The following is a 12,420-nucleotide window of genomic DNA, read 5'->3' on the forward strand; positions in this document are numbered from 1 at the left end:
TCATCATCATCATCATCATCATCATCATCATCATCATCATCATCATCGTCATCGTCATCATCGTCATTATTATTATTATTATTGTATATGAGTGTTTTGCCTGTATGTATGTCTGTGTACTACATGCTTGCACTATCCACCGAGGCCAGAAGAGGGCGTCACATCCTCTGAAACTAGAGTTACAGATGGTTGTGAGCTAGTATGTGGGTGCTGGGAATTGGACCTATGTCCTCTGCAAGGGCAGCCAGTGCTCTTAACTGCTGAGCCATCTTTCCAGACCCTTTCCCTCTCTGTCTTTTGCTTTTGTTTTTTATTTTTCCAGACAGGGTTTCTCTTGCCTTGGCTGTCCTGGACTCACTCTGGAGACAGGCTGACCTTGAACTCACGGTGCTCCACCTGCCTCTGCCTCCCTGAGTGCTGGGATTATGGGTGTGCACCGCTGTGCCTGGCTCCTCTCTTTTTTAAAGCTATGCAGATAGCTCAGTTGGTGGAGTGCTTGTCTGGCATGCAGGAAGCCCTGGTTTTGATCCTGACACCACATAAACTGGGTATAACGGTACATGCTGCAGTTCTAGACTTGGGAGGTGGAGTGAGGAGAATCAGATAGCAAGTCTGAGTCCAGCCTGGACTATTTATAGAAGACACCATTTCATGTACTACACACGAGAAACAGAATATAAACAAATGAGAGAAAAAAAAATAAACCACCCGACAAACATATATGTCTACTTTTAGAACTGTTACAGTTTTCTGAGGTAAAGTTGACAAATGCAACTGGCACATGCAGGGAAAACAACAGGATGGCGAGACGTATGTGTGTGTTTCCTATTCCGGGGGACATATGCTCATACCTACCGTGCATCTGCGAATTCCCGAGTCATCCACAAGCCACTTTTCTAGTTTCATCAGGAAAAGACACGTTTTTCAACGGATCTATGCCCAAGTCCTTCCTGGGCCTGCTGACCCTTATCACTATTGGCTGACCCTTATCACTACCCCCAGGTTTACCTATGCCTGGAGAAGTTAATGTGCAGCGAGGCATTTAGAGGAGATGTTAGGGGCAGGAAGACCTGTTTGAATTGGGGACCTCTGGTCTGCTTGTCTCATTGGTCTCACTGTTGCTGTATAGCTTAGCGGTATCCTCCATGTCCACTGAAGTGTCCCGTGCTCTTATGTTGCAGAGATAGACCAAAGTGCTGACAACCTGTACGTCTTCCTTGTAATATGTGGACTCAGACCAGTGAAAGATCCTTTGTACTTGGTAGATGCATTCTCAGGTATGTGTTATCCCCTCCTCAGTGTGTGGATTTGCAAGTCGACTGTGCCTTGGCTTTGTGTTCTTACTGGGTGCCCAAGCTGGCCTTGAACTCTCAATCCTCCTGCTTTAGTCTACCAAACAGGGATTAGACTATGAGCCATCTTGCCCAGTGGGACTTTTTTCCCTTTTGCAGAACTGATCCTAGATTATCACTTTAGAAACAGCCCAAAAGGGTAATTTATGGGATTAATGTCTCTGTGTAGACCTGCAGCTTCATGTATGAAGGATGTCAGACAAGTTGGAAATAATTGCGAGGCTAAACTATTTTTTTTAAAAAAGCTCTTCCACTTTTTATAAAGATCCCTTTATTGTGTTTATGTGTTTGCCTGCCTGTGTGTATGTGTATGATGTGTGTACCTTTGAGTACCAGAGGAGGTCGTTGGATGCCCTAGGACTGCAATTATTGGCAGTTGTTAGCTGCCATTTGGGTGCTGAGAACCAGGTTCTGATCCTCTGCAAGAGTAGCAAGTGTTTTTAACCACTGAGCCAATGCTCCAGCCTGCAAAGAAAGAAATCTTTAAGTAAAAGTGTACAGTGCCACATAGAGGCATTCTATCTAAATACATGAAATTGATCCTGTTAGGATGGATGAATGCTTAATGACCTAAGAGCACAAAGCATACCGCGGGGGTAATTTATAGTTAAGCTGAATTGTTTTCCCAGCTGTGGCCTGAAGCCATGTTAGGTCCATTCAAAGTCCTCTTTTCTTTCTTTCTTTTTCTTCCCAAGAATGGCATCAAGAAGCACCCAATGTGTACATGGTGATTGTAGGTCCTGAGGTGAGTCCATGTGCTGTGAATGCCTATCTGGTGGCTGCTTTTTCCTACTGAGCTTTATTTTCTTAAGTGTGTGTGTGTGTGCGCATGTGCAGTTCTTATTAGGACCTGGAGAGGGAGTTGGATCCTTTATACCTGGATTCACAAGTGGTTGTCAGGTGGTCAGTATGAGTGTTCAGAATGGAACTCAGGTTCTCTGCAAGAGCAGCATGCACTCTAACTATGTGGCTGTCTCTCCAGTCTCTCTTCTACTGACTTATAATACATTTTCTAAAACTAGTTTATGTTCCTTGTCTATATATCTAGGCTTTTTTTCTCTCTAAGAAACCAAAGTAAGTTTGCCTTTTTATTACATTGTTATTTATTTACTTGTCTTGTATGTGCCATACTTAGCACATATGTAGAGGTCAGAGACCAGCCTGAAGGAGTCTTTCTACTGTGTGGGTCCCAGTGATTCAACTCAGGTGTCAGGCTTGGTGGTAACTCAGCACCTCTATTGCTGAACTATCTACTTCGGCCCATCATTTGTCTTTTTCAAAAATGAAGCTATGGCGCTCAGCCATTAAAAGCACCAGCTATTATTCCAGAGGACCTGGGTTTGGTTCTCTGCACCCAAATGGTGACTCACAATCATTTGTATGTAACTCTAGTTCCAAGAAATCCAATGTCCTCATCTGGCTCTTCAGGCAATGCATACATGTGGTGCATATGCATACATGTAAAAATATTTAAAAAATTGAAAACCTCCTGGGTCATATCTCAGTGGTAGAGCACTTCCAAAACTTGTATGAGCCTTGTATTCAGTTCCCAAAACATGTGGGTACACATGCACATACACACATACATATAAACACAGAGTGGAGGGAGAGAGAGAGAGAGAGAGAGAGAGAGAGAGAGAGAGAAAGTCAGGCCAAAGTTAAAGATTATAGTTGCTGTTCCTCCTTTATGGCTGACTTATTATAAAGATTACAATTAATTAAAACTAACTGACTATTGCAAAGGATAACTGAATAATTCTCATGGGAAAACTGGTGTGTCATATAAAGAGGAAGTTATTTTAAAATATACAAGACAAATTTTTATCTAAGTGAGTGCATTAAGCCAAACTGTATGAATGGTCCAGAGTATTTGAAACCCTTTAACTGCTCAAACTGTGAATGAAGAACTGCTCTTGAACCCAGCTGCTGGCCTCTGGTTAGGGACCTTGCTTTTGGGAACAGGACCCTCATACACACCCAGTTTGACATTTCATGGCTGTTACTAGGAAACTGCCCCTTTGTGTTCTGTGTTGACTCTTGGTGGATGAGCGAAATCCACTGTACCTCCTATTCCTTCCTCAATGTTGAGGCCACACCTCATGAGTGTGGACTTTCATTTGCTCCAAGCTGTTTGGAAAACAAAGTGAACTCTGTGTTCCTAGCTGGGTGGGATCGGCATGGCCATTGCACTCTTCATGTGGCTTCTGTGTCAGGCTTCTCACTGTATATCTGTTCTTTCCAAACGCATCTCTGCTGAAGTCCTTTCTTTCGGTGTGATGAGATGAGGCCTATGGGAGGTGACTGTACCAAGGGGATGGAGGGAGCTCCCATCAATGTGAAAAGAAGCACCAGGGAGCTGCCCTGCCTTTTTCGTTATGTGTGAACACAGAAAGAGGCCACCACCTACGAATCAGGAAGCACAGCTCAGCCTGCTAATGCCTTGATCCTGGCTTCTAGCCTCTGCAACTCTCTGCTAAGTTTGTAGATCATCCAAGATGGGTACACCGAAGCAGTACCCATCTGAGCGAAGTCAGCTACGTCCTCTGTAGTGCTGAGTAGAATTCTCCTATGAGCCACCTCTCCCAGCACCTTGTTTTGTTTTTGGCCACACGGCAACAGGCAAACTGGGAGTGTTTGCTAACTGACTTTCTGACAGAGAGGGTCCACAAGACCAAAGCAACGAATGTAGACAGTGTGTTTTGGTGAACCGGTGAGGTTATTGGTGTTAATGACAAGAGGATGGGTTTGCATCACCGAAGATCCCACTCAGCCTGGGTGGTGATGCGTCCCCGGGGCTTCCTAACACGCAGCTTCGCCGAGGAGTCTCTGATTGCCCGGCAACTGCTTCCCTGCTTCTGTGACCATGGCAGCCTTAGAGAGTCTTGTGACTTTCTGGTGTCTTTCCTAAGCCTCCACCCAGGAGGAAATGCTTTAGGTGGAAAGACAGATTCTCCATCCTGTTAACTGAGCAGCTGGCCTCACTTTCACTCACTTCTTCAGAACCGCCCCCCAAAGCCTCAAGTGGCCACTCTATACAACTTCTCAGAACCTCATCTACCTCTCCTATCCTAGTTCCCTGTGGACATTCCCAGCATGACAGCTGCTCTTTGCATTCTCACAGACTTTAGAAATAATCATGTTTACCTAGAATGAAGCCAGAGACACTAATGAAGACAACCAAGAGGGCAGGGGCTGGTAAAATGGCTCAGTGGGTTAAGGTGCTTCCTGTTAAACCTGATGGCCCGAGTTCAATCCCTGGGCTCCCCATAATGGGAGTGGAGAACTGATCCTAAACGCTGGCCATGGTACATGTGCAGGCAAACGTGTAAAACAGATTTAAAATGTACAGATACACACACAGAAACTGCAGCCATGTCAGAGGCCACAGTGAGAAGAGATCTCTAACAAACATTAGAAGCCCCACAGTCTTCGGAAAAAAAAAAAAAAAAAATCCAACACTTTATAAGTTCAGCGTCTCTGTAAAATATCCGAGTCTCTTACCTGTGGCTTTCTATCAAATTCAAAATAAGTTACACAGGTGTTATTTCAGGAGGGAAGAACCAGGGCACAGTTAGAATCAGATCAAAGCGAACTCAAACTCCCAACAGTTCAGTGTCCAACATCTGGGGCTCTCATGGACCAGGCCGGTCCCAGCTCTCTGGTTCTGCTGCTGCAGCACACACAGCCTGTCCTGAATCCTGGGCTGAGATCCACCCTGCAACCCCACTGTCCCTGAGTGGTCACCCTGTTATCTGGCATCTCCACCATTACTGAGGCTTCACCCTCACCGGTCGTCTCTCCCACTGCCAAGGCTCAGCCTCTCCCTGTAACCCCCCCAGTCATGCAACAGAGGTTGTCCCTTCACCAGTGTCCTCTTCTGGCCTCCCTTCAGGGCAGCGGGTCCCTGCTACCCAGTAACTGTAATTTTGCTACTGTTATGGATTGTAAATATCTGTGTTTCTCAATAGTCTTTGGTGACTCCTGTGAAAAGGCCGTTTGACAGCACCCTTTCCCCCCCCCACCCCCAAGGTTTTGACCCATGGGTTGAGAACCACTGCTTCAGGGACTCTGACTGTCCCCGGAGGTCAAACCCCAGATTCTTTCCGTGACTCCTTCAAGCCTGAAGCCTCTGCTATGGGCTGAGGCTGTGCCTCCTCCCCCAATGGCCTCCTGATCTCTCTGAAGGGACTCCAGCCCTGCCATAGCTCTCATGAGTCCCCTACACCCTCAAACCAGCACCATGTGGGAGATTTCCACACCTTACTAAGTTTGACGCCGGCTTGAGGGGTAGCCGTGGGTCTCCTGGAGCCCAACCTCTGAGTGCCGACCCCAAGGAAACACCTAAAAGATTTCTCCTGGATAAATCACTGCCAGCTTTTCTGTGTCAGCAAACCAGAAACCACCGACTTGCAATTTAAATAGTCACATGAAGGAACGGTCCTGACGGAGTCTGAGAGACTCTCAACCTCCCCTCAGGCACTTGCAAGCCGGGTCTCCATCGCCTGTGCTGCTTTCGGCATTGTTCTCCAACCCTCCCTCAGCAGCAGGCCAGCAAGCCCTGACTACTCAGTGGCTCCTCCACTCCAAAGCCTTCATCCTTCCACAACCCTCCCCAGGAAAAACAACATGGTCAGCTACAGTACGGTCCCCATGTCTGATTCCAGTTCCCACCCTAGTTCATTTTCTGTTGTTGTGCTAAACCCCATAACCAAAATCAACTTAGAGTTAAAGAGGGGAAAGAGCTCATTTGGCTTACAGTTCGCAGGCCATCAGGAAGTGGAATCAGGGCAGGAACTCAAACTGTAGGAACCTGGAGGCAGGAACTGAGGAGCTGGGGCCATGGAGCAGTGCTCCTTCCTGGCTTGTTTTCTCATCTCTGGCTTGGTTTGCTTTCTCATATAACTCAGGACCACCTGCCTGGGGGGGGGGGGGTGACACCACCCACGGTGGGCTGGACCCTCACCACATCAATCAACAATCAAGAAAATACCACACAGACTTGACCACAGGTCAACGTGATGGAGGCAGGTCGGTGGCACTCCCTGCTGAGATGAAATTCTCCAGTGTCGGGTCCTCCTCAGATGTGCTTTTCTGTACAAACTTGTTCTTTTACTGTTTCAAACCCCCCCCCCCCATCTGTAATGGCCACACTTGAGTCCTCAATTTATCGCTAAGTCTGGAACAGGAGGAGGCTTAAGCCATTTTGTACTTGACTTTGAGCATTGGCTGTGGTTTAGGGCCTCACATGCTGATGAGGTGGGTTTGCCAAGTGTCTTTGTGTGTCAGGACACATTAAAATCCTTATTTTAATGGCACACAGTGCATTAATACCGCCCCACCCCACCCTTCTGAATCCTTCTGTCTGGATCCGGATGTGAGTGTCCATTTCTTCCTTTGCTCCCTGCTCTCTTATTGTCTCAATATGCACTTAATGGGATGCTCAGCAGGCTTACCTAGCTTTTTCTAGGTCATGATCCATGCCTCGTTGCAAAATTGTGTAGACTTGCCTAGATCATGGCCCTGTGAAGCAGAGTCTGGCCATTAGTCCAGCCTTTACTTCAGAGTTCAGGATGACTACCTCGGCCTCTTCATAGCCTCATTCACGTAGGAGACTCTAGGCTCATTCACTTGCCTCAGCTGAGAGCACCAAGAGACAGCTCCTAGCCCAAAGCCTGCCAGAAGACATCTTAAGAGCTCAATGGGGAAATCACTGGGAATGCCAAAGTGCCTGGAAAGGAGCATAAGACAGCTCACTGGGACAAGTCTTACATAAGGCTGAGTGCCTGGATTAAAAAAAAGCTCCTCTCCCACCTTGCCTCTTAGAACTGGCTGTTGTTCCAGGCTCAGGGCTCAGGTTGTTAGGTTGTCTTTTCCTAGGGAGAGGACTGGCAAGTGAGGCCACTGGGAAAAAGTGAGGATGACCATGAACAGGCCAGATGAGATGGGAGTCTGAACAGCCATAGCCACAACAAAATCCCAAACTGACTATGTATACACACATCTTGTTTTCACGATTTCTCTCATTTTATTTTATGTAAGTGAGTGTTTGACCTGCATTACGTATGTGCAGCACATGAGTGGCTGGTACCTGCCGAGATCTCACAACCATTACCATGATAGCCCGTCAGTTAACTATGCCCCATCTCTGGGCCAGGCCTACCTCTGTGTGTTGTGAGAGAAGCTGATCATGTGACTGTATGAAGGGTTACAAGCCCCCCCCCCCACCCCATCGACTTTGGGGACAGCTACTTAACTCTCTTGACTTAACTATGTGCCTCAGTTTCCCCATCCTCAAAGCAGGACCGACTAAGACAGTAGTACCTGCCTCGTGGTTTGCTGTGAGTGAGCTTGAGCAGTCACTGCCTTCAGGGTACTGTCCTGTGGATACAGAAAGTAGAAGGGACCATTATAGCCAACGTCGCCTTCTGCTCTGACTGCCGGGATCCTGTTCTAGCTGCAGGATGCTCTGAGGTCAGCTTGGGGTTTCTATTAATGCTCCTTTGATCTCTCAGTTCCCCGGTTTGAAAGATGCATGTGTCCCAGCCCTTTGATAAGGCACAGTGAAGGGGGAACGTTTGCTTTGGGCATGACAGCCTAATGACTCCGCCCGGTAACTTCTCAGAGCGAAGATTATTTCCCCTAAGCCCTAGAGATGAAACAATATATTTTGTTAGGAAATAAACAAGCTTGAAAAGGGGAAATGAGATTTTTTTTTTCCTCTGCCATTTTCAATGCTTTCTTTTCTCCTTAAAATTTTCATTAAATAAAAACATCCACTCTTCTTTTCCTCTTTATCTCGTGTTTTGTTCCACTTGGCTTCACTAAGAGATTTGAAAATGAACTGATGTGGAAAGTAAACCCAGAGAAAGCCAGCATCAATTGTAGTTTCATTTTAAGACTTGCTCTTCACTCCTTAGCTACATGCCAGCCGCCTCAGAACACTTGTATCCTTGACAAAAGATCTTCCCCACCCCCCAATAGTTCATCATGAGAGCCGGTGCATGCTAATAAAGACAAAACGAGGATGAAGTGAAACCGCGCACAATATTAACATGTAGAATGTAGGCTTTCAGTTTTTTGTTTTATTTGTGTGTGTGTACATGACATAATGCATGTGTCTAAAGGTCAAAGGACAACTTGCAGCTGTTTGTTTTTTTTGTTTTTTTTTTTTTTCCTCCTACAATGTCCTGGGCTGGGGTGTGTGTGTAGGGGACTCCCAGGGATCTAAGTTAGGTCATTGTGCTTGGTGGCACAATGCTTTGCCAATTAAGTCGTCTTGCCAGTCTGGAAGGAGGCTTTCACTGAAGGGTTTACTTTCACCTTGTAATATGCTAGGGTCGTTATGGGATCAAGCTGCTTAATAATTTGAGCATGAGGACTGTTCTAGTCACTACACGGCAGCCAGGGAACGAGGCTGACATGAGAGGAAAGGCAGAGCTGTCATCGATGATGACCCCGGGGTGGCAGGGAGCAGGCAGGATAGCTGGTGAGTGGCAGTTGTGGGGAGGTAGGGCACCAGCTGCATCCTGGAGGATGACTTCTGGAGACTGGGGCACAGGTTGGCCAGAGGGGGAGTAGTGAAGAAGGTGGCAGGAATTTCATGGGCCTTTACAGCATGCACTTGTTTGTATATGTATGAATGTATGAGTGTGTGTTTGTGTGTGTGTGTATTTTGAGACAGGGTTTCTCTATGTAGCCTTGGCTCTCCTGGATTTACTTTGTAGACCAGGCTGGCTTTGAACTCACAGAGATCTGCCTGCCTCTGCCTCTGCCTCCCCCAGTGCTGGGATCACAGGTGTGTGTCACCACGACCGGCCTGACACCTGTCTTTTTAAAATGTGGGTTCTGGGTTTTAAATTTGTTATCTTTATGGTTGCAAGGCAAACACTTTACCAACTGGGCAATTTTTCTAGCTTCTGTGCCTTGAACTTTCTAGGAGTTATCTGATGAGACCGTGCAGAACTGAGATAGCCTGGCTTCCAGCCAGCCTAGACTGGAACGCTAGCCCAGTAGCTTTCCTGCTCTATGACACCACCTCTCTGAATCCTCCCCTGTAAAAGTGTTCAGTCATGACACTGTTGCCAGAACCAAGTTCATGATTGTGAAAGGGTTTAGGGCATGCTAAAGCTTAGGGGGCTGCTGAGTATTAATTATTAACAGCTACAAGAGCAGCAATGTGTTGTTCATAGCTGTGAGCTTCTCTCTGCACAGGTCTTCCTAGGGAAAGTGATGAATTCTCATGCATTCGTGTTTGGTATCGTGTAGCCACACACATTTCCAGGCACATAGAGGCCCCAGGGATGTCAGTAAGCCCAACACCGCCAGCCCTTTGGGATCTCGGGCAGGCAGCCTCAACAGTCAGAAGGGTTCAAAGGTGCACCATACAGCACTTCCTTTCAGAAGAAAGTGAAGCAAGAGTTTCTAGATGATGGCTTTATATCATCTGGCATTATAAGCTAGCAGGTCCAGCATTTGCTTTCAGCCAGCCAGCGTGCTTGTAATTCATGATGGCAGTTGGCAACGTGTAAATGAGAACAGGAATTACATCTGCTTTCCTTGCAGCCCGGCTGGAGCCTCAGTCAGGAGGGGCTGCTGGTACCCCACGTTCATGAGCTGGGTTCACACCCTTCCTATGTCTTTGAAGCAGTGTCTAGGATTTTTTTTTTAAGTTTTTGAAATGTTTTTTTTAAGTTTTTAAAATATTTTTATTTATGTGTGTGCATGCAGATGCCATTGAGCTATCTCTGCATCCTCCCTAAATAAGTTTTTCTCCTCCTTTCTCCCTTCCTTCCTCCCTCCCTCCCTTTTTTCTTCCTTCTTTCTTTTCTTCTCTTTCTTTTCTTTCCTTCCTTCCTTCTTTCCTTTTCTTTTTCTTTTTCTTTTTCTTTTGGGGACAGGATCTCCAGATAACTCACTATGTAGACCAGGCTGGCCTTGCTCTCACAAGAGGTTCTCCTGCCTTTGCCCCTTAGGTATTGGAATTAAAGATGAGTGTCACCATTTTTGGCTCCTATTTTTTTAAGTTACATTCATTTACTTATTTATTTTGGAGAAGGTACAATGTGGGTCTTAGAGCTCTAACTCAGGTCAGGCCTGGTGGCAAAACATCTTTGCCCACTGAGCCGTCTTCATCTTGCTGACTCTAGGGTTTTGTGTTGATGAAAGCGGTTTTTCAATTGTTTTAAAGTCGGATGCACTGCTAAAAATAGCAGGCAGGCAGGGGACACTGAGGGACTAATCTGTCTGAGTTTAGTTGGTGGGTCAGATGTAGTTAGTTGGTCCGATGTAGCCTGTCTGGATGTCTCAGTGAAGAGTTTGTGTTGAGTTGAAACATGATTGACAAGCAACTCTGCAGCTTGTAGGAAGCAAACTGACCTTGAACTGGGTGTGTAGCCAAGCATGACCTTGAACTCCTCATCCACCTGCTTCCACCCCTGAGTCCTTTTTCACAGGTGTGCACTACCACGCCTGGACTAGCATAATGTTACCACATAATTTAGTCCTCCCTCCTTGTATCTGAACAATACTCAAACAGTTAAACACATTTTATTATTCAAAAGCTGAGGAGCACATCCCTGATTTTAAAACACTGTTTCTAAGAAGGATCCCCATAAAAACACAAACAACAGCAACAAAAAAACTCTTTAATTCCATGAGCTGCTTTGTCAGAGACTTACTAAGGCTTCCCACTCATTCTCTTGATTGCTTTTATGACAAATTCCATCTGCATCATTTAAGAAAGAAAGCCTTTTCCTGTTGATTGGACAGTTAAATTGTCCTTTCTATAGGCACTCTCTACTCTCCTTTGAAGCCCTTGGGTTTCCCTGGGCTCTACTCTCATAGAAGGTGGCACACACAGTCCCTGTAATGGCTGGACTTAGGCTGGTTCTGTTTTTGTTCGTATTCTTTTTGAACTATTGGGTGGGCTCTGATCCTGTTATGTGTGATTCATGCTCTGAAGACTTAGACTTAGGTCAGGCTTAGCCCAGTCCCAGGCAGGGTCTTTACTGTGGAGGCAAAGATGACCTTGAATTCTTGACCCTTTGGCTTCCTTCCTAGTGTTGAGATTACAGGCTTTCTTCACACCTGGATTATGCAGTGTTGGGGATTGAACCCTGGGCTTTGTGTATGCTAGTTAGTTGCTCACCTGGCCCCACCTGCAGGATCAGGGTTTAAAATTTATACATATATTGTGTGTGTGTGTGTTTGTTGTATATGCCATGGCGCATATGTGGAGGCCAGAGGACATCTTTTGGGAGTCACTTATCTCCTTCAACCATGTGAGTTTCTGGGGTCAAACCCAGGTAGGTCCTCAGACTTTTGCAGCAAGAGCATTTACCTGCTGAGCCATGTGCGAGCCCGAGGTTCAGACTTTTTAAAAGTGTTTCTTGTTCCTCTTTTTCCAGGTAGATCCAGAGTTTACAAGGGAAGTGAAAGACCGGGTGGGGAGGTAAGAGTGGCAGGCAGGTGGCATCTCTGGGCAGGTGGGGACTTGCACACTAGGAATCCCGAGTACATGGTTCAGGAGTTCTGGCTTGCCCGTTGCAGACTCTGCTCTAAGCTGCCTCCTATGTTGTTCCATGTAACCCCTCAAGGTCATGCTTTGGGCTCCAAGGTGCATGCCGATGAATGGACGCACTCAAAGTGTAAGATGCCCTCTCATACTAGTCATCTGCAGAAAGGCCAGAGCAAACCACTGCGCTTCTGGGTCAGGGTCTCACTGCATATCCCAGGTTGGGCTGGAACCAGAAGCCTCCTGTGTGGTGGGATTCTGAGTGCATGCTTCCACACCTGGAAGATCACTTGAAGATGATTGTTTATAAAGATTTATTTACCTATTTACTTATTATGTATACAGTATTCTGTCTGCATGTATACCTTCTGGCCAGAAGAGGGTACCAGATCTCATTATAGATTGTTGTGAGCCACCATGTGGTTGCTGGGAATTGAACTCAGGACCTCTGGAAGAGGAGTCAGTGCTCTTAACCTCTGAGCCATCCCTCCAGCCTCTATCTATCTATCTATCTATCTATCTATCTATCTATCTATCTATCTATCTATCTATCTA

At 46.3% G+C, this 12,420-nt stretch overlaps 1 protein-coding gene across 2 annotated transcripts in view; it reads left to right on the top strand.

Annotated features, from left to right (window-relative positions):
* The window catches only part of Glt1d1 (glycosyltransferase 1 domain containing 1), a 72,363-nt gene that overhangs the window by 38,213 nt on the left and 21,730 nt on the right, over positions 1-12,420 (top strand). The window contains exons 7-9 of one of the 2 annotated variants that reach the window (XM_055605825.1): positions 1,182-1,277; positions 2,048-2,097; positions 11,759-11,802. In XM_055605825.1, the coding sequence (XP_055461800.1) occupies positions 1,182-1,277; positions 2,048-2,097; positions 11,759-11,802 (190 nt within the window). The remainder of the gene's footprint in view (positions 1-1,181; positions 1,278-2,047; positions 2,098-11,758; positions 11,803-12,420) is intronic. The other variant, XM_055605826.1, reaches the window with a different exon arrangement.

Source organism: Psammomys obesus, unplaced genomic scaffold, assembly GCF_907164565.1.
Source record: "Psammomys obesus unplaced genomic scaffold, mPsaObe1.curated_primary_1811, whole genome shotgun sequence".
Taxonomy (NCBI): Eukaryota; Metazoa; Chordata; class Mammalia; order Rodentia; family Muridae; genus Psammomys; species Psammomys obesus.